Here is a 22,419-nt window from a genome sequence, read left to right on the forward strand (position 1 = left end):
TGGTCCAAAAGGTACCATCTGCTGCGTGATGTTGCCAATGGGTAAGGCGATGCCCACATGGGGGCAGAGGGTATACGGGACCTCCTGCCCCTTCCTCTCAATGTTGTAAATCTAATACTGCTCTGAAAAGAAAAAAAAAAAAGGCCTTTAAAAGAAATTAACGAGAATTTAAACAGGGAGATATTTCATATAGATGTACTTATTCTTGTAAAAAAAAAATGGCAGTGACACTCCTGTGGGCACTGTTTTAACACACTGAATTCTCACGATGACCCCATGGGGTAGGTCTCTCACGATCCCCCTTTATAAAGGGGAGGCTGAGGCTTGAGAGGTACACGGAGTTACTAAGGGCTGGAGTTCGGATTTGAACCTGGGTAACCGGGCACCAACATCTGTGCTCACATCACCAAACCACACTGAAGGCCCAAAAGGTACCAGGAAGCTGGGGTCGGGGAAGTCAAAGGGAAGTACATTTCTTCCTGTACACCTCTGAGTACTATCAGAATATTCTACAAGCGCGTGTTACGATTTTTTTTTAAAGTTAAGTAAATCCCAGGTACCAAGATAGAATCCTGAGAGGCATGGAGCTTGGGGAGATGGCAGGGACCTCCTCTCACAGGCTGAGGAAACGCTCTAAGGCCACCAGACCACAAAAAGCCTCCCTCTGTGGACCCAATGCCTGGCTCGTTTCCATGGTTGCGGCCATTCTCAGCCTGGGGCACCATCTGCTCTTGTCTGCTCAGCATCCTCCTGTCCCTTCTTCTGGCACAGGCCCCACCCCCTCTCCACAGGTTGGACACGTGACTCCAGGTGGGCCACGGTGATTGCTCCAGGGATGGGTACCAGATTCAAGCCCATCCAATCAGAATCCTTTCCTGGGCTTGTCCTAGGGGAAAATCCTTTTTTAAAAATCTGGTTGGGCAACCCAGAATGCCAGCAGCCCCCACACCATAGCAAAGCATGTCAGGGTGAAAATATAAATACAGATCAGGAGCAACAAGAACCAGCAAGTCTTGGCTTCATTCACATCATGGATCCTGTTATCTCAAAGCCAGCTCCCTCTCTGCCTTTCCTGCTTTGGTTACATTCTGGTCAGTTTGAGCTACTTGCTGACTGACTAGAAGCCCACCACCCCAAACAAAGGAAGCCCGAATCCATTGGTTAAGGGATCCTGGGAAAGACCAGAATCCCACCTCTGCCACCTGCTGTGTGGCCTCAAGAGTTACTCAACCTCTCTGAGCCTCCTGAGCTCCCTGAGCTTGCACTGGCTGCCTCAGCGTTGTCCTCAGGATTAACTGTGCTAATCTAGTCCCAGGCTCATCAGTAACTAATAATAAAGCGAATACAGGGACAACACCTCAGCACACTAGCTTCAAAAATAACTCCTTACCAACCGCACTAAACCAACACCAGGAGCTCTGGAAAAGGGGGTGCCAGTTGGGAGACCAAGCAGCAGAAAGGCAGGCAGTTGATCCACATATTCTTCCTGTGCCCCTCCAGATTCCCCCTCCTCTCTCCTCTCCCCTGGGAGAACTCCCAGGGGGACCCCCATCAGTAGCTCCCTACTCTGACTTCCGGTGGCTTCAGTCTCAGCAGGATTCAGGCAGGCAAGACAGTGAGGTCAGGAAGTCCTTTCCCTACAGGGTCCCGCAGGCTGGCTGCATCCTTCCAGTAAAGGTCACAGCTCTTTCAGGTTCCCCCACCTCTCTCTCTGCTGAGGATGCTCCCGGCCACCCCCTCCACACCAGGGGAGGGACTGGCACCCACAGTGCCAGCCCAGGACCCTGCCCTCTTTCAAGAGGCTCTGCCCCCACTTTGTAAATATTCTCTTTATTAAGCTCACTTTGGTCACCCAGTTAGAGTGTGTGCATTCTCTGGTTTTCACAGGGTCCCTGAGTGGTTGACAGGGGTCTTTTGCCTGGCCTTCCCAGGTCTCAACCTCATACTATCCAGCTCTGCAGAGGACACTGCTCCAGGGTCCCAATTCTGGCCACTGTCTCCATGTCCCTTCAAGCTGCTTCTTCTTTTTTCTTTTTAGGGCCACATCCATGGCATACGGAAGTTCCCAGGCTAGGGGTCGAATCGGAGCTGAAGCTGCTGGCCTAGGCCACAGCCACAGCAATGGGGGATCCAAGCTGCATCTGTGACCTATGCCACAGCTTATGGCAATGCCAGATCCTTAACCCACTGAGCGAGGCTAGGGATTGAACCTGCATCCTCATATGGACCAGTCAGGTTCTTAACCTACCGAGCCACAATGGGAACTCTCCCTCTAAACTTCTGTACTCCAACAGGCCTCTCCAAAATCTGCCAGGTCTCAAACCCCAGAAAGGATCCCCAGTGAGAGGCAAGTGGCTAACAGCAGGTAACTGACAGCAGTCTCAATGAGAGGCACACAGGGTCACATCTGGGCTCTGGATGTGTCTTGAGAAGCAAAGCACCGATTTCTGCACACCAGAAAAGTTACCTGAGAGTGTATATTTATAGAAAGATACATAGAAATGGACAGACAGCATCTATCTACAGATACAGGAAGCTCTGGTAGAGAAGCACATAGGTAGGTATATATTTGCCAATGGTAGGACCCGAGGTTTCCACATCTTCGGTCACAACCAACACCACACAACTGCCCGATCTCGGAACCCCATGCTTGTTTACGTGGTTGGTTCCCTCAGCAGAGGTTACCAAGACGAGAAGGCTGGTTTCAAGGGCAGTCTTTCAATATGCGTGTGTAGCTTTCTAAAGAAGAGAGGAGGAGGAGAGGAGAAAAGAGAAATGTATTTTCTTGGTGTGCGGTCGAAAAGGCGGGACTGGTTTGGGGGCAGGGACGCGAGTCCGCTGGAAAGGCGTGAAAGGTACTTCCAGAAAGGATAGCTAGGGTTTCTAGGTTGGGACATTGAAAACACCACAGCCGGGGAGGTCGCGCCATCTGCAGTCCGCTGAAATCCCTTGTAGCACGTTACCATCAGTGAAGGGCACAATAAAATCAGAATCATACTAAGAGGTAGCAGCTGTTTATCTTCTCGGAGATTTGGAGGGTCTCTGGAAGCCAGGCCAGGCAAGGGTGCTCTCCTGGAAGAGACTGGGGTGGGACGGAGTTCTGGCGGAGGGCTCGCCCCGGGCTGGGAAAGGCGTGGGATGGCCTGAGCCGACACCCCAGCTCTGCCGCTCCGGAGCGCCCCCCCCACCCCCGGGGGTTGGGGGGAACCTCTGCCTCTGCAGGCCACTCCAACCCAGAGTCACTTCTTGGATGAGTTATGCAGTCCCCACAACATATAAATAAAAGTTTAGTTCTGTGTTCCCGTATAGCTTCTACATGGAGGCTAGCTGAATATTAGTGGAGTACCAATAATTATTAATAACAATAATCGTCATAATAACAATAATTAATAGAATAATAATGCCTTGCGGGCAGGGGGAGGGGGTCCTTCACATGGCGGGGGCGGGGTGGGCAGGGCTCTATGTCTGGTAAAAGTGGTGGTAATGGTGGTGGTGTTCGTGGTGGTGGTGATGCTCGTGTCTCTGGACCGCCTGGCCCGCCGGGCTCTCGTACACCACCACGGCGGGCAGCTCCCGCACGTGGTCCCGCCCCACAACGGGGCCGCCCACGGCCAGGGGCGCCTGCACGCCCCGGCACCCCGGCTGGCTCTCCTTGGCGCGGTGCTTGTGCTTCTTGTGCCCGAGGGGCGCCAGCGTGGGGAGGAGGGCGGGGCTGGCGGCCAGGTGGCCGGAGGCGGGCACTGCAGGGACGGCGGGTCCCACTGGGGGTTTGCTTCTGGCCCCTCTGGCCCCGTGGCCCACACTCACGCTCTTGCCCTGGGCCTTGGGGGACCTCACAAAGTGCTTGCTCCCGTCCTGGGTGCCACCCCGGAGCCGCTGCTGGACCTCGGAGACCTTGGCGAAGGGGGCATCGAGAAAGTGGAAGGAGCCGGGGTCCGCGCCTGGGGGCTTCCGGTGCGGGATGTGGGCAGCTTCGGGCTCGTGGGAGCGAGATCGAGTGGGGTTGGAGGCGCGGGGGGGCAGTTCTGACTTCTGGGCCACTGACGGGGAGCCTAGGAACCAATTCAGCAGATGTTGAATGAGCACCTACTATGTGCTGGTGCCGCACGGTGCCCCAGAGCCCATCCCCACCACCAGTTCTCCTCGACTCATAGAGGGGTTTTTCTTTCTTTCTTCTTCTTCTTCTTTTTTTTTGTCTTTTCTAAGGCTGCACCTGCTGCATATGGAAGTTCCCAGGCTAGGGGTCTGATCGGAGCTGTAGCCACTGGCCTACGCCACAGCCACAGCAACTCGGGATCCGAGCCATGTCTGCGACCTACACTACAGCTCATGGCAACACCAGATCCTTAACCCACGAGCAGGGCCAGGGATTGAACCAGCAACCTCATGGTTCCTAGTGGGATTTGTTAACTACTGCGCCACAACGGGAACTCCCATAGAGGAGTTTCTTATCCGAGCTCCTCCCCTCTCCCACCGACTGGCCCTCCCTGCTTTGGAGGAAATTTTTCTGGAATGGAACTTTGCCGTCTGCTAAGTGGGGAAAACTGTTTCTTTGTTAGATCTTTAAAAATAATCAGTTCTCCTTCTGAGAGCTTTGAAAGAGAGGAGACAGAGATGCTTAACTGTCCGAGGTCAGCGAAGCGCAGCAAAGGAAGGCTACAAGCATATTCCTTAACTTACGGAGGCAGCGGGGAGAAAGAGGAATTAAACAGGGGAGGAAGGGGAGAAGGGCGTTAGGGGGAGTGAGATTTAGTGGACCGTGTCTTCATTTATCTTAGCAAGAGCTGAGACGTCAAGGGCTGACAGCAGCGGTTTGCTTAAGGAAGCCAGAGCTCTCAGCAGAGGAGAAGGGAACGGGGTTGGGGGTGGGTCGGTGGCCAGCACCGAACCGGTGTTTTCATTGGATTATAAACCCTCGGCTACTACTTGAGTTTGTTTCAACTTTGTGCATGTATTACTTTATTTTTTTATTTTATTTTTTTTTGTCTTTTTGCCTTTTCTAGGGCCGCTCCCACGGCATATGGAGGTTCCCAGGCCAGGGGGTCTAATCGGAGCTGTAGCCGCCGGCCTACGCCAGAGCCACAGCAACGTGGGATCCGAGCAGTCTGCGACCTACACCACAGCTCACGGCAACGCCGGATCCTTAACCCACTGAGCGAGGCCAGAGATCGAACCCGCAATCTCATGGTTCCTGGCTGGATTCGTTAACCACTGAGCCACAATGGGAACTCCCTACTTCATTTTTTTTTTTTTTATGTTTCAAATGTCGTCTCCTCCCAGAAGACTCTGTAATCCGGCCGATAAAAGCTGTGCCTTCCCCAAGCTCAGGGGACAGGGAACATCCTCGTTTGGCCCACCTGCCCGCCCAGCCATGCCCGCCCCTCGCCGCCCTCCCAGGTGAAGGAGCTCCCCTTACCAGGCCCAAACTGGGATGTGTAGTTTTCTATGCCGGCGAGGTCTAAGTAGTGGTTTCTCCTCTCAATGTTCTCATCTACGCAATGGTGGTAGCAGCCAGACTGCTCCAGACGGCTGTCACCCTGGAACCTAGCGGGGGAGGCAAGCGAGGGGGTCGGCCTTGGCCCCCTAGTGGGAGGGGTCCCACTAGCTCTTGAGAAAACACCAGGACAAGTCCACCTGTTCCCTCTGTTAGTTTCCATCTGGGTCTTAGGAGCGGGGGAAGTGGGGGGCAGGAAGGACCACCCAGCCCTCCACCCCATAACCTCCCTGGCCTGGCCTCCCTGGGCCTTCCAAAAAGATGGACAGGGACAACTATGCTTTGAACAGGCCCAAAGCAAAGGAGAGAGTGGTGACTGGTCAAAACTTAAGGATGCTCCAAAGCCAGGCTTTCAAACCACGTCTCCTAATGCCTGCCTGGCTCCCCAGCAGGGGAGGGAGGAGAGAAGCCCCCAGGCCACCGGAGTGGAAACTGGCCACTTCCATAAGCCCAGAACGACCCTTCCCAGTGTGTGTGTAGGAGGGGGGAGCAGGGGAGAGAGGTGACCTTCTGGGCTCCTGCCCCTCCTCTTCGAGGGTCTCTGTGATCCGCTTACACCCATGTGCCTCCTCCCTGCTCCCCCAGGACGGCCCCCGCACATCTATCGCACATCTATCGGGGGCTGGGTGACCCCGACCCCCAGCCCTCTCCCCCCACCCCACATTGCTTCCCTGCTTGGGCGGCCTCTCTCTTTCTCCTACGCTAGTGCCTCTCAAGTCCCAGTCCTTTCCTTTCCATGTTCACAGTAGGTACCCACTCATCCTCATGCCTCCTCCATTCCTGTTACTTCATATCACTGATAACACAGCACTTTTTTTTTTTTTTTTTAAGGTCCACATATGGAAGTTTCTAGGCTAGGAGTCAAATTGGAGCTGCAGCTGCAGGTTTATGCCACAGCAACACGGGATCTGAGCCGCATCCGTGACCTAAGCTGCAACTTATGGCTATGCAGGATCCTTAACCCACTGAGCGAGGCCAGGGATCGAACCCACATCCTCATGGATACTGGTCAGGTTCTTAACTCCCTGATCCACAACGGGAACTCCAACTCAGCACGTTTCTTTACCCCATCTCTCTGTTTTCTTCCCTCCCTCTCTTCACTTCCTTCCTTGTAGTTACAGAAATAACAAGTGAAAGATAATTGCAGCCTTACAACCCCTTATCCACAATTCTGAAATCCAAAACTCCTGAAAATAGAGTTTTCACAACCCATTTGGCAGCCGTGCTCGCTCTAAACAGATGTGAAGGTAGATATAGCCTTTATTTCACTTAGTATAGTTACATGTATCCCTGCGGAAATATTTCTGTGCTAAATCCTGAGGTTCTGCTTAGACCCGCAAGTAGAAGACACAAGAAACACGTTGGGAGTACTTTTCTAAAACTCAACAAATGTCAAATTCCAAAACACACCTGGTCCAAAGCATTTTGGGTGAAGCAACGTGGGCCTACACTAAGCTGTCTTGGAAAACTGAGTTTGATTTGTGAGCCTGTTTCCTGAAATTACTGCCCTGTCCCAAGGAGACTGTGGACTCCTCAAAATCCCTCAGAGGCGGGTACACAGCTGGTGCTCAACCCGTTGCTCCGAGGCACTGGGCCCATGCCCTACCTGAGGAGAGCCCGTTGCTTCTTCTCCCAGCTTCGCAGTTCCTCCGCAGGCTTGGTCTCTGCTCTGGGCCTGGTGCTCTGCAGGTCTGAGTCATGTCCGAGAAAGAACCCAGTAAGCAGCTTGTTCCCAAGCCCGGCAGCCTCCCGGCCCTGCCTGAGCTGTCCAGGCTGCTTGGCACCCGGCCCCTGAAACCTTGCCTACAGCAGCCTTGCAATGGCTCCGTGGAGCGGGTTCTCCCTGAGCCTGGACTACAGGGAGGGGTCTCACAGCCACCTGACCCACTTAACTCCTCCCCCAGACTCACCTCCTTCCCAGACCCCTTAGCCGCCTTTGAGGCCCTGCCCATGATATTCATAGCGGCTGCTCCACCCCCAGGCCCACCTCCAGGGCTTTGCTTCCCCGGGGACCTTCCACCTGGAATTCCTTCCCTATCCAATCCCTACTCCTGCAAGGACCCGCTCAGCTCCCACCTGTCCAAGGAACAGCTCGCAAGAGAGCCCCCGGGACTCCCCGCCACTCCTCCCAGTGGAGGGACCCTTCCCAAGAACTGGGAGCGGACTGACCCCCGCGGGCAGGATGGTGCTCCAGCCCTTCCCCAGGGTGATTGAGAAGGATGCTCTTCTTGCTCTGGCTCCCATCAGGGGCCACGGTGAGCTTCACCCGCAGCGTCTTGCTGGACGTCGGGGAGTGGTTGACGGAGGAATCCACCACCTCATAGATGGTGTGCAGCAGGCTGGTGATGTCCTGGGTGGGGAGGGAAGCAGAGACCCACTGCATTTCAAACAAAAGAATCAGAGGGCCTGGGACACCCGAAGGGTGGAAACCTCCCCGGTTCCCCCAAAGCCCAGCCTCAGCAAACACTAGGATGTGGGAGGGAGGGGAAGCAAGAGTGAGGACGCGGCAGGGAGTGGCCTGAATGCACAGGAAGGACCATGGGCAGCGGGGCTCAGTGGCACTGGGAAGGACTCTGTGCAAATGGCTTCGGAAACCTCTCATCCCTCGCTGGTGGAAAGATGCCTGAGGATGCTACATTCCCTGGACCTCCCAGATGTCCTGCAGAGGCTAAGCCATCTCATAGGCGCCAGAGAAAGCTCTTAGGCTGGGTGCTGTGTCACAGGTAAACTGAGAGGAGAGCCATGGGTCCTGTGGGCGTGGGCATCCACGGCATCCGCTTCCTAGAGTTCCCTGGTGGCATTATCAAGGATAAGGAGAAAAGGGAACCCCTGTGCACTGTTGGTGGCAACGTAAATTAGCTCAGTTGCTGTGAAAAACAGTATGGAGGTTCCTCAAAAAATTAAACATAGAATTATGATACCATCCAGCAATTCCACTAAGGAAGGGTATATGACTCAAAGAACTGAAAGCAGGTTCTCTAAAAGACATTCGTACAGCCATGTTCATAGCAGCATTATTCACAATAGCCAAAAGGTGGGTACAGCCAGGCATTGTCATTGCTATGGCACAGGTTCGATCCCTGGCCCAGGAACTTCCGCGTGCCGCAGGAAAACACACATACACATAAACAACAAGAAGAACATAAAAGACTATGTGTTTCTGATCTGATGAGCACCCTCTGAATGAAAAATGGAAAAATGAATATGAGCCTAAAGCTAAGCAACTGAGAATTTAACCAAATCTCATCTTCTGTCTGTTACCCCCTTCACCAGAACAGCTCTCTCCAATCCATGCTCCATGAGGCATCTCAAATCTTTCTGAGTGGGGGACGGCAAAGGGACGAGGTCCCCCTCACTAGGGATCCCTAATTCCGGACATGGGCTAAGGTCCTTGGTCTGAGGGGAGGCTTCCTGCTTTAGATGAGGTTGAAACCCCAGAAAAGGCATTTGCTCTATAAGTCAGGCTCGTAGTCGATGATCTGCCTAGCGACTCTTGCTGAAGACAGACGGACTCAGCCTCCCGGTGCCTCCTCACTTATAAGCCCATAGGCAGAGGCGACACCAAGCACTGCCACGGCCATGCAGGTAAGGTCTTGGATGACCAGGAGTGGCAGGGCCACTGGGATACTGTCCCCACCCACAGGAGGGGGTAATACAGCCAGCCATGCAGGCTCAGGGTCATTCCAGAGAAGCCAGAAATCCAGAGTCTCCTGTTAAATCTTTAGAATCTTTGATTCTGGCCACAAAGTTAATTTTTTCCAGCTCATTCCCCTCTGCCCCCAGCCCCTGCCATCCATCATTTGATTTCTGTCTCTATGAATCTGACAACTTTAGGTACCTCCTATAAGTGAAATCATACAGCATTTGTCTTTTTGCAACTGGCTTCTTTCACTCAACACATTGTCCTCAAAGTTCATCCAGGTCATAGCAGATGCTAGAGGCTAGATAATAGTCCATTGCACGGATCCGTCACATTTTGTGGATCCATTCATCCTTCAGTGGACACTGGGGTTGCTTCCACCTTTTGGCTATTATGAGTAATGCTACAACGAACATGCTGTATGAATGTCTTTTAGAGACTCTGCTTTCAGTTCTTTGGGGCATATACCCATGAGTGGAATTGCTGGATCATATCACAATTCTATGTTTAATATTTTTGAGGAACCCCTGTACTGTTTTCCATAGTGGCTGAACCAATTTACATTCCCACCAACAAGGGCTTCCTTTTGTCCATATCCTCTCCAATACTTTTTTTTTTTTTTTTGGTCCTTTTGATAACAACCATTTTAACCAGCATGAGGTGATATCTCAGTGTGGTTTGGTTTTCTTTCTTCCTCCCTCCCTCCTTCCTTTCTTTCCCTTCCACCCTTTTTTCTTCTTTCCTTCCTCCTTCCTTCCTCTCTCCCTTCCTTCCTTCTTTTTATGGCTGCACCTGTGGCAGGTGGAAATTCCTGGGCTAGGGGTCAACCTGAAGCTGCACCTGCCAGCCTATGCCACAGCCAGGGTAACACCGGATCCCAGCAGCCTCTGTGACCTGTGCTGCAACTTTTAGCAACACCAGATCCTTAACCCACGGAACGAGGCCAGGGATCAAACCTACATCTTTACAGAGACAATGTCAGGTCCTTAACCTGCTGAGCCATGTTTCTCACCATGGTGGTTTTGATTTGCAGTTCCTTGATGATGAATGAGGTTAAACATCTTTCTAAGTGCTTCTGGGCTATTTGTATTACTTCTCTGGAGAAATGTTTGGTTAAGTCTTTGCCCATTTTTTAATCGAGTGATTTGTTTTGTCATTGAGTTGTAGGAGCTCTTTACATATTCTGGATATGAATCCCTTCTCAGACACATGATTTGTTGATATATTGTCCTACTCCATAGGCTGCCTTTCACTCTGCTGATTGTGCCCTTATTTTGGTGTAGTCCTGTTTATCCGTTTTCACTTTTGTTGCCTGTGCTGGGCCAGAACATCTGGGGGCTAGACTGGGATTGTGGGAGCTGCCCATTTGAGACCTGGGCTCTGGCCACACACTCGCTATCTCACTGGGGATCCCAGCTTTTCTGGCAAGGCCCACAGAGGACCCTTCTTCCCCCTTCTCTTTCACCACCAGGACTGCCCACTCTCATCATCTCCAGAAGCCCATGAAGGAGGTGCTATTATCTCTATTTTACAAAGAAAAGTGAGGTCCACCAATATCCTCACCTAAGCATCATATACCCAGATTGCCTGGCGTGCAATCCCTGAGGGTCCCAGCTGATTCAAGGTCTAGGACAAGGGTGCTTTGGCAGTCCCAACTGGACGATCAGCCCTGTTGACTGCACAGAGTCCAGCACAGAGGAGCAGGTACCTGTGAATATTCATTGTACAAACGAACACCTGAAGGATGAATGGGGACTTTCTCCTGAGCTGGGAAGTTGGCCCAGATGCCGGCTATAGTGTGGCTGCAGTGAGACAGAAGCCCGTGGGCCAGCGCACAGGCACGTGCGTGCTGACGGCCAGAAAGCGTGGAGGGGAACAGGATTTACAGCCAGACTGAGGAGTGGCTTTGGGGCTAAAAATAGACCAGAGGACGCTCCAGGCTGGATCTTCTCTGGACTGGAAGCCAACCTCCTTGCTCCTTGGCAGGAGAAAGAGGCCAAGGAAGGCTCTCCCCAGGGCTGGGCTGGGGCATCCTTCTTGGAAATCCTTACTTTCTCGCTATTCCTCTTGTTAGCAAAGGGGAAAGGAGAGCAGAACGCAGCGCAGAAAGCAGTGCCTGCCTGCAAGATTTCTGTAACACGGCCGACGTGGGAGCAAACCCTCTTAAGGCCAGCTCAGGAGGCGCCCTCAGCCTCTCCTGAGCCAGAAAGGAAGAGGGCAGTTACCAGGAGCTGAGCTGTCTTGGCCACAGCATGTATTAAAAGAGGGGAGGAGTTCCCGTCATGGTGCAGTGGTTAACGAATCCCGACTAGGAACCATGAGGTTGCAGGTTCGATCCCTGGCCTCGCTCAGGGGGGTTAAAGACCTGGCGTTGCCGTGAGCTATGGTGTAGGTTGCAGACGTGGCTCGGATCCCGCATTGCCGTGGCCCTGGCATAGGCTGATGGCTACAGCTCTGATTAGACCCCTAGCCTGGGAACCTCCACATGCAGCAAGTGCGGCCCTAGAAAAAGACAAAAAAAAAAGACAAAAAAAAAAAAAGAAGGGAGCATCCACCATACCCCTAAGAAGCCCAGCCCAGCTGCCCACGGAGGCTTAACACATAGCTGGGTCACCCCAATTCAGCTTCGTGACCCAGGCTTCAAGCCTGGGGTGCATTCCCCTGTGAAAACAATAACACCATTTCCAAACAGGCTGGCAGGGGGTGGGCTGGGGGATGGGGGAAAAAAAATAACCCTTCACACAAAACATCATAGCTAGAGGACACTTGAGGGTCTCCCCAGAGTCCAACACCAGAAAAGGTCTCCACTGATTTCCAAACACTCAGGCCCCCCTGGAGCCTTTGCCTGCCTGGAATCCATCCCCCCTTCCCCTAGCTACAGCACCTTGATTTTATTTTGCGAACCAAATGCATACCCCCTCCCACTTTCAGACTATGTGACTCAGTATCAAATAACTTTCCGCTGACTCTCAAATGAGCACACGGACCCAGAGTGGGACACTAAAAGCATCATAAATTTATGGCAAAAATGACTGGTTCAGGACCAGTGAGTTCTTTTTTTTTTTTGTCTTTTTTTTTCTAGGTCCGCACTCACGGCATATGAGGTTCCCAGGCTAGAGGTCTAATCGGAGCTGTAGCTGCCAGCCTATGCCACGGCCAGCCTATGCCACAGCCACAGCAATGCGGGATCCGATCCACGTCTGCAACCTACACCACAGCTCATGCCAACGCTGGAGCCTTAACCCACTGAACGAGGCCAGGGATCAAACCCACAACCTCATGATTCCTAGTTGGATTCATTAACCACTGAGCCATGAGGGGAACTACAGGACCAGTGAGTTCTGACACTCCAGATGACTTTCTGAATTTGGGGCAGGGGGTGGGGGTTGAAGATGGCATGGAATATAGATTGAAACTATCAGCCATGATCTTGCTACTGCCTGCCTGATAATAAACACAGAGGAAAGAGAACCATAAAGAACAGCTAGTCCTGAAGACACTGAGCCTCTGGATCCAGCCATGCCTGAAGCCAGTATTTCTGGACTGAGTTTTCAGTTACATGAGCCAACAGAATCGTTTTTTTTTTTTTTTTTCTTTTAACCTAAGGATATTTGTTGGGATTCTATTCCTTACACCCCAAAGAGTCCTGAATGATTAAAAGTCCCTCACAGCTTCTTCCTCCAACCTATTCTAACATCTTCTAATCCACAGCCTGAGGAAGAGGTGGTCTTTTTTCACCCAAGTCTCCCCTCTGGCAGCTTTTTCTGTCTGTAGAGAAGAAAACACTGAGCCCTGAACCGCGACAGGGAGATAAGGCAGTGAAGCTTCAGTTCTCCTGGGAACACCCTGAGGCCCTCGCGTGCTGGACCAGAGGTGGGCATGACGCCAGCCACATTCATCTCAGACCTCCATGTGGGCCTGTTAGAGGTCACACACCTGAACACCAGGGTCTCCTGGAGAGGGGAGAGGATGTGAGAGAAGGCGGAGAGAAAAGGAAATGAGGAGATGGAAGGAATGGTACCAAGGCCCAGGCAAAAGACAGGCAGCAAATAGTCAGCTATCATTCAGACCGGATCAAGCACCAGCTTGAACCAGCCCTCCCCTGTCTTCCCTTAACACCGAGAAGCAAAGTCACCTTGCTACCTGGGGCCTCCGAGGTCACAGACCACCTGTTCTGCTGGCTCCTGGCTGCAGCCCTGTCTCTCCGGATAAGCAGCCCCTGCACCAGTGTCTTCCGCTTCCTTAAACACCCCGAGCGCTCCTGCTCTCCCAGGCCCAGGGCTCTCCCCTAGCTCGGCATGCTACATGGCTCCGCGCCCGTGCCGCCTCCTCCAGGAGGCCTCCCTGGACACCCCTGCCCCCAACTGGGGCATATCACTCTGCTTATTTCCTTCTGCTCATGTCACAGCTCACAATGATCCTAAGACTGTTGGGGCCCCTGCTTCCCTCCATAGATCATCAGAGCTACACGTCTGGAAACTGCTGCATCTGGGTTGGTCCCCGCTGTGCATGGAGCCCATAGGGGATGCTCACAGGAGAGGCAGACCCAGGCATGGAGTAAGGGGAGGAAAGCCATGCAGGGGAGGTTTGCAGGGAGAGAGAGACACAGGCCTGCGGGGGGAAGTGGGAGGAGGAGCGGGCTGGTAACAGGGCCATGGGGTTGGGGGTGCTCGTTCCTGCATCTGTGGAGGGAGGCACTGCCCGGCCTTCACGTGCCCAGCCCCCCAGCTCCAGGGCAGACGGGTCGAGGTGGGAAGTGGCCTGGGGAGGTCTTCCTCCAGGGAGGCCTCGGGGCTCTGCTCCTGCCCCTTCGCCCCTTCCCCAGCAGGAACGGCGCCTAGGCTATAGCAGCCCCGCTGTCCCTTCCTGTCTGTCACCTCCCCCAACTCGGGTCTCCATGAAGCTCCCAGTGGCCCTGCTCCTGCCCTTAGGAGACGGGGCAGCAGTGGCAGGCACACCATGGCTGGTCCCGGTCCCGTGCCTGAGGGCGTGGCCTGGCGGGAGTCCAGACAGGTGCGCTCACCTCGCGGGTGACCTTGCCGTTGTTGTCAAAGTCATACAGGGTGAAGGTCCACTCCTGCCGGCTGTCCTCCTCCACAGACACGTCACACTGCAGCTCCTGGACACGGACAGACAATAGATGAGCGTGGCTGGTCACCCGGTGGCTGGAACCTCCTGGCTGCCCTCCCCAGACCCAGTGTGACAAGCATAATGACCAAGACATGATGGGCCTGGGAGAGAGGCCAAGCCGGGGAGGGGAGCTTGGGCCAGGGGAGAGGTCCCTGCCAGGTGCCAGAGAGCCTCTGGGTCATCAAAGGCCAAGGAGACACAAGAGGGCCAGGGGTGGCGGGGTGGGGGGTGGCGGGGAGAGTCTGGGAGGAGGAATTGTGGCCTCAGGAAGACTGAACTTGGACCCAGGGCTAGGAGGTACTGGAAGGAAGACACAGGGAACAGTAACTCAGGGAGCCATGGCGGGACCGTCAGGGTGGCCCTGACCTGGAAGGCAGGACAGGAGGAGCATGAAGAGCTCAAGTTCCAAAGTCAGCTCCAGGTGCCCTGCATGACTGTCCATAGATGCATGACCTTGGCCATGGCCCTGCGCTTCTCTGAGCCTCAGTTTCCCCTCATACGAATGATGGAACATGATGGTATCAACCTCATGAGGTTGTGGAGAGCATTAACTGCCCTGCCTCCCGTCTCCTGGTCCCCTCCACGTCCCCCTGCAGCTGTGGTGGGCACTTCCTGACCTCCTAGCTCAGCCACCCGGCCTCCCTGTCCAAGGACAGCCCCCCAAGAGTCCGGGATTGAATGTCCAGGGGCGACAAGAACGAGGGAGGGGCTGAGCAGGGGGACACATCTGAACACATGCAGTCTGGCTCTCAGAGGGGCCCCAGGGGATGGAGCCCAGCTGCCCGGGACCTGCTTGTCAACCTCCCCCCACCCCCCGCCGCCGTTATGGGCACCCCTCTTTCCCTGCTCCCTGGGATCACCTCCCAAGCCTCCCAGTCTCAGCGTCTGCTTTGGGGAAACTGGAAACAAGTGCGTAAGCGGCTTGGCACGGAGAAAAGCCCCATGAGGAGCAGTAGCTGCTATTGTCTCTGCTGGAAGGATTAATAGAGCGATGACGTCATCATCCTCACTCCCAAAACTCAAAGTGTCCAACTGCGGGGACTTGGAGCCGGGAAGCTCTGTCACTGGCGGCCAGCATGCAGGGGCCAGCAGAGCATCAGGGTTCCAGAAAGGATGGCCATGGGGGGAAAGAGCATCCACAAACAGCCTTAAAGAACCACAAGTTCTATGAAAACAAGCCAAGATGCCCCCAGACCATCTTGTCCTCAGCTCCCCTCTCCTCTGCATGAGGACAGGCTCAGCCCCCCAGGGAGGGGAGGCACTCAGCCTCCAAATGCCGATTGGAGGGAGCCACAGCATGGTGCCCCCGGCCCTGGCTTCCGCAGCTCGAAGCCGGCTCCCTCCAGCAGTTCCCGGGCGGCCCACGCTGAGTTCAAAGTCAGCCTTCCCTCAGTGGTGACATGCTTGTCTGCTACCTGCCAAGTGCCCGCTCTGCTCTCGGAGGCACCGCATCGTGCAGCACGGCACTTGTTCCACACACATGCTGCACACAGGTGTACACGCTGGCACTCGCGTGTGCACACGCACACAAACATACTGGCGTACACACAAGCATACACACATATGCATACACACACATATTCACACATACACATACATGCGTTTTGCATGTGCACGCACATGCTCGTGCACACATGGGTGTTTACCTGATTCCCTCTCCCAGCCCCTTCACTTGACCCCAAAGACAGCACGAGCTAGAAGTTCAGATACCTGGTTAGGTAACTGCCCCACCCCTGTGACATTGGTCATGTGGATCTTCCTGTCCTCCCACCCAGACCTCTCAGGTGAGTCCCCCTCGTGGACCACAGAGGAGTCACAGGCATCAGCCAGCCCTCTCCGGAAGCAGACCCACTTCAGCTTCCTGGGAAGACGTCCGGCTCCGGGCCTTCCTCTGCCCCTTTGCTTGGTGCTCAGCTTTGCCAAGAACTCTCAGAAGACCTGCAGGGACCCCGGGGAGGGGGTGGGGGGCACTCAAGAAGAAGCTAGCAACCTCCGCTCCTGTGTTCAGGGCCCCTGGTGACCTGCCTTATACACACACCCCTCTCCCTCATCCCTGCACAGTGCAGCTTGCTCTTCCCACACCACATGCCTCCAGGCCTTTGCTCCTGCTGTTCCCTCCGTCTGAAGTGTCCTCCTGATCCCAAAGGCTCCCCTATGCATCCCCTCTCCCAAGTCCTGCTCTGATGCCAGACACTCAACTCAGACACCTGCCCTCCCCTACCTCCGCCTGCAGCCACGGCTCCCTCCTTCGGGCACTGCGCAGTCTGGAACTGCCAGGATGCCCATCACTCTGCACCACTCCAGCCTGACCTAGATGACCTCCCTGCCCCCTCCATGCTCCCAGATCCCCATCGCATCACGACTATGCAGTTACTGGGCCTGGGTCCCTCTTTTGTCCCCCTCCCCATGCTCTGCTCTGTGAAGGTAGGAACCATGCCTAGTTCACTGCCTGGTTCCCTGGTACCAGCAGGTATCAATCAACATTGGTTGGGGTTCCCACTGTGGCACAGCGGAAACAAAACCGACTAACATCCACGAGGATGTGGGTTCAATCCCTGGCCTTGCTCCGTGGGTTAAGGATCTGGCATTGCCGTGAGCTGGGGTGTAGGTTGCTGACATGGCTTGGATCTGGCATTGCTGTGGCTGTGGTGTAGGCTGGCAGCTGCAGCTCTGATTCTGTCCCTAACCTGGGAACTTCCATATGCCATAGGAGTGGTCCTAAAAAGACAAAAAAGAAAAAAGAAAAAAACAAACAAAAAAACTGGTTAGAAGGATGAAGGCAAGTAATTGTGTCCCAGACACCCTTTTATGCACATGAGATGCCTTCACTCAATGCTTACACCATCCTGAAAAGACAGATGTTAACATCGCCATTCCGCAGGGGAGGTGAGTGAGGCAGGGCAGAGTGGGGAACTGAACCCCCATCTGCTGGCTCAGAGTCAGCGATACCCTAGTGACCTCACGAAGGCAACAGACAAGGAAGGAGGGAGGGTACAAGGAAGGCGGGGGAGGGGAGGAGCCAGCGAGCCCCATGCAGGCAGACCTGGGTCTCGCTCTCGGCACCTGGTACACAGATGGAGCTTAATATACGGTTGGGGGAGGCGGGTCAGACAGACTGTGGGCTCTGGTTGGGTATGCCCCTTTTGGTGCTGGCCACCTGAGTCCCAGATAGAGTCAGGGACCTGCCCAAGGCCTCCTGCCTCCCGGTGGTCCACCCACCTGAGCGCCAGCCCACCCCACCCCCCCAAAAATGTTCCCCAGGACACCTCGGAAGCTGGGAGCAAAGGCTTCTTTCACCAACGAGGGAACTGAGGCCCAAGAGGAGGGCAGTCACCCAGCAAGGCCAGAGTGCCATCTCCCCTTGCCCACTTGAGTCCTCCCCCCAGGCCCCCGGGCCCTAGCCCAGTGGCATCCTCTGGCCACCACCCCATGTTGAGAGGCTGGGGACCCAAGCTGAGCGGGGAGAGGGTGGGGTCCCCAGGGCCTGGGCCGAGCTGGGGCAGCCCCAGATGTGGCAGGAGGAACATGTCACTGAGGGCGGGAGTTCAGGCAGGAGGGGAGGGACATCACATCTGGACAGGCCTCCGCTCCCCTCCAGGAAAAGCAGCATCGAGAAGGGGCACCCCTGCTGTCCAGGGTGCAGCACCAGGAAAGGAAACTTACGTCAAATTTCAGCTGCTTCTTGGAGCCAGGGCAAGAGTCCCCGACCTTCTCCATCCTCTTCTCATCACCGCTGGCCAGCCCGTCCGTCTTCTCGGGAGGCAGGGCCACTGCAGGGGGGGTGGGGGGGAGGCAAGAGAGGTCCCATGAGGAGGAGAGTCCGAAGCCGGGCTGCGGGGCCACCACACTCACTGCGGCTTTGTCCTGGAGTCAAAATCACTGCGCTCTGGCCCCCAAAATGCACAGGCCTGAGACCCCACCCCCACCGCCACCCTTGTGCCTCCTCACCAGCGACTCGGGCCACCCCCGTGGGCCCCTCAGGCCTCTGTTCTCTGCAGTCCAGGTAGGCAGCCTGTGGTCGCCTAGGACAGTGTTGGGCCAAAGAGCAGGTGGCCGAGGGCAGGCAGGTGCTTTTGGAGCCTCCAGAGGGAGGAGCTCTGGACGGCGGCCACTTCTCTGCAGTCTCACTGCCTCCGTGAGGACATTTTGGCAACTTCCAAAAATAAAAAAATGCCCAAGCGCAGCCTGTGGCACACTGGGGGGTGGTCAGGAGCAGGGACAGACATGGAATTCAGCAGGGTGGGTGAAAGGCGAGTGCACACGTGCACGCACACGCACACGCACACACAAACACACACGCGTGCGCACGCACACCACAGTATCTTCAGGAGCCAGCTCCCCCAGTGCCTTTCATCCTGCCTCTGCTCCACTAGAGGGTCCTCATTCTGCCAGAGACATTGACCAGAGGGCTCTGTGGTCCCTGTGGGTCCTCACCATAAGGACAATAAGAATAAACCAGTGGGAAGGTGGGCACAAAGCCCGGGGCCGATGGACATCATGTTCCCATGAAAACCCGCCAGAGGTGCCAGGAGGACAGCCCAGCGTGGCAGCCATTGTCCCTGGGCTAGGACCCAGCCCACGAGGTTCCATCAAATCCTGGACATCCTACCAGACCCCTTCAGCCGCTTCTGCCCACTTTCTCTCCGCCGGAATAAGGGGACTGGGGTTTGCTTGGGAATGGGTTTTTCCAGAATATCTCACAGCTCCTCTCATTAGATTCCCTCAGCTGCTCTGGGAGAGGGATTCTGTTGTCCTGTTTTACAGGGGAGCAAACAGAACCTGACTCCCACTGGAGAAACCTTCCCCCCCATGTCCGACGTGGGGTGGCCGTGAAGGGCCGTGTGAGGAGCTGAGATACCTAAGCGGCAGCCCCAACCATGGGTGGGCTTTCTTGGGGAGTCAGGAGCCTGGAGAAATGCAGCCACCAGGCCCAGGAAACTAGGTGAGGGGTCCCTATGCCCCCACCACACTCACACACCCCAGCTTTGCAGACCAGGACCCAGGAGTAAGCTACTGGGGAAGGTGTAGCCAGGACTCCCCTGGTCAGGACTGAACCCCAGCTTTCCCCCTTTGCTCCTGCCCTGTGGGCCCAGCTGTTATCCAAAGCACTTCCCTTGGGGCCCTCCCGCACACCTTAGTGGCCTCCAAGGATAAAGACGAGGCGGTGACCTCACATGGCATTGACTACAGCGTTCATCCACTCGGTCCTCATGGCAACCCTGGGAGGCTGTAATTGTTATCAGCTCCATTATCCAGATGGGAAAACTGAGGCGCAGAGAGGCGAAATGCTTTACCAGTAAATGCCAGGGCTGGGCTTTGAACCTAAGCAGCCAGCCTGGCTCATGCTCTCGGCCACTCCATGCCATTCCTGACTCTCCACAGCAGCCCGGGGAGAGGATAGCCTCTGCTTGGGCTCTGATCCTCCCTACCCTGTGTGTGGCCCCAGGCAGGTCACGTAACTTCTCTAGACGGTTCAGTTTCCCCAACTGCAAAATGGGGATGGTAACAGTCCCCTTGCCAGAGGATTGTTTTGTGGATTCAAGGAGCTACGACAGGAGGGGCTAAGAGCCCAGGGCCCGCACACAGGGTCCAGCCATTAGTAGCAATGGTCTGGGGAGCGACGTCCCTAACCGATTCAGCTTTTGGGAAGCAGGAAGTAGGTAGCTCGGAGTTCCCATCATGGCTCAGTGGAAATGAATCTACTAGCATCCATGAGGATGCAGGTTTGATCCCTGGCCTCGCTCAGTGGGTTAAGGATCTGGTGTTGCTGTGGGCTGTGGTGTAGGTCACAGTCACGGCTTGGATCTGGCATTGCTATGGCTGTGGCCTAGGCCAGGAGCTATAGCTCTGATTCATCCCCTAACCTGGGAATCTCCATATGCCGCAGGTGCAGCCCTAAAAAAAACACACAAAAAAACGGGTAGCTGAGTTTTCTAAAAACGGAGGCTTCTGGAATACAAACAGATGCAGAGCATCATATCAAGTACATGCAGCCTGGGTGGGGACAAGCCCGGGGAGGGAGGAGATAAAGCTGTGGATGCTCCGGTCACCAGGCCAGACAGGCGGGGACAGGAAAGCGATGATGGCCAGTGACTGGTCCTGCTCCCTCACAGCTCCCCTCTTGGCTGACCCTGGAGGTATGCGCAGCCATGTCTGGATGCCCCCCTCCTTCTCGTCCCCCAAACACAGGCCCAGTGGGATGCAGGGAGCCCCAGCTCGCCATGCACCCCGTCCTCCCCCAGCAAGGCAGCAACTCCCTAGAGCTGTCAGGGGCTCTGGCTAGAGACGCCTGTGTCTCAGTCACAGACTCCAGCTCCTCCCTGGTGGTTTCACAGAATGAGGCCAATGAGAATAAACCTAAGAGAGCTGGCCCCTCGGAGACCTCCAGGGTGGGCGGGGGGGCCCTTGGCATCCTCATTGCCAGGGTGGTTGTCAGGGGGAAGGTCACGGATGCTGACCGTCCCAGGGTGGTGGATGAAACCAGGTCCAGCCCTCCCTGCTCCACCAAAGCCAACACCTCCATGGCCAGGAGGTGTCCTGCCCCAGGTTGGCACCAAGCCCCAGGGAAGTTAGATGGGAGATTGGTCAGTGACCCAAGGACAGTCAAGCATACAGCCCGCGCCACCCTGACCTCTGCATCTCAAATCTATCGGTGTACTGCTGGGCCGGAGCTGCTACCATCGGAGGAAGCAGCAAAAGAAAAAGAAGAAAGGAAAACAAAGGCCAGCTCCAGCTTCAAAGCTGCTGCCTCCCTCCGCAGAGGTCCTGGCTGGAGATGCAAGCCGGCCAGGCTTATCGAAACCAAACTTCAAGTTCAAAGGGAAGTTATCAGAAAACCACCTTCAGGTTCAATGTTGCCTTTCAAGTTCCACTTGATAAAACCCAAAGAAAAGAAACCTCTGTCCCTGCTTTCCCCTTCTCTGGAGCACCCCACCCCCTGACGGCCAGACAGCCCGTCCTTCCTGCGTCCTCCCCTGCCCGCCTTCCCTTCTCCTCTCCCAGGGAGGCAGGAAACACCGCCCCCCCATTCCTCATTCTCTTCGTACATCTTCTCCAAAGACCTGGCCTTTGTCCTCTCTTCACTGGCGGGTCCCTTCTTGACTCAGAAAACCACCCGGCGGGGACACCCAGCGGGGGCCCCTTCTCGGCTTGAGGACAGGCACAAATGGGTAGCAGGACCAGAAGCCATCTGCCCTGGGGCCTGGGGACCAGGAACAAGGACAGTTAGCACCCCTTCGCCCCCACGAAAGAAAGCCCTTCACCTTCTCACTGTCGCCCACCCTGTGGCCAGGAGAGGGGGCAGATAATAGGTTAGGAAGCCACGCAGACCCCAGCGTCAGAGACGGAGGTGGGGGGTCGGAGGGTCTGTCATCTACATGCACGAATGAGCTCTTAGAGCCAAACAATGCCAAACATCACCGGCCCCAGCCAACCCAGTACACACCAAATCACCCTCCCTGCCCCCCACCCCCATCTTCGGGCTCAGGGGTGAATGGGGCTCGCTGCAGGCTGCCCAGGTCCAACCAACTGGGGAAGAGAAGAAGGATATTTTTGTCCTTCTTCTCTTCCCTCATCCCTAAAAGATGGGTTTTACCACCAGAGTCCAAGCCCGCTCTTTGTCTCTTACTTCTGTGCAGCCCAGCGATTATTTTTTGCAGAGCTGATCTTTTGGGGCATAGTTTCAGGGGGACTCTGATGACTCTTCAACGGCACCAGTAACAACACTGCTAATGTGAAGACAGGAAGGAAAGCAGTGTGAGGAGCAAGAAGAAAATGAAGGGAAGGTACAGATTGAGGAGGATGCGAAGGCTTTACGTGCCAACAAAGTACCCTTGGTGACCTAGAGCAATCTACAACCCGTGAGCCAAAGCCAGTCGGCCGCTTATTTTTGTAAATAAAGTTTTATTGGAACACAGTGACACTCACATCCATTGTCTATGCAGAGTTGAGCAGCTGCAACAGAAGAGACTCCAATGTCCCAAAGCCTAAGATACGTACTTTCCTAGCGCTTTACAGAAAAGCATATGGACTGTGCCTCAGGTGAGTGCAGGTCTGCACACCTGCCTTGATAGGCAGGGTTCAAGTCCAACTTCCTCTGCTGCTCACCTGCTCGACTGGAAATCCTTGTGCAGTCCACAGCCTGCCCAACCATACA

The 22,419-nt window shown here is 55.1% G+C and overlaps 1 protein-coding gene across 1 annotated transcript in view; it reads right to left on the reverse strand.

The window, feature by feature from the left end:
• Positions 1-2,459: 2,459 nt before the first annotated feature.
• Positions 2,460-22,419, reverse strand: part of NKD1 (NKD inhibitor of WNT signaling pathway 1) — a 93,724-nt gene continuing 73,764 nt past the window's right edge. The window contains exons 5-10 of the mRNA XM_047790553.1: positions 17,928-18,034; positions 14,158-14,253; positions 7,664-7,844; positions 7,101-7,185; positions 5,417-5,544; positions 2,460-4,052 (exon numbers count right to left, since the gene is read on the reverse strand). Of these exons, the coding sequence (XP_047646509.1) occupies positions 3,460-4,052; positions 5,417-5,544; positions 7,101-7,185; positions 7,664-7,844; positions 14,158-14,253; positions 17,928-18,034 (1,190 nt within the window). The 3' untranslated portion in view covers positions 2,460-3,459. The remainder of the gene's footprint in view (positions 4,053-5,416; positions 5,545-7,100; positions 7,186-7,663; positions 7,845-14,157; positions 14,254-17,927; positions 18,035-22,419) is intronic.

Source organism: Phacochoerus africanus, chromosome 8, assembly GCF_016906955.1.
Source record: "Phacochoerus africanus isolate WHEZ1 chromosome 8, ROS_Pafr_v1, whole genome shotgun sequence".
NCBI lineage: Eukaryota > Metazoa > Chordata > Mammalia > Artiodactyla > Suidae > Phacochoerus > Phacochoerus africanus.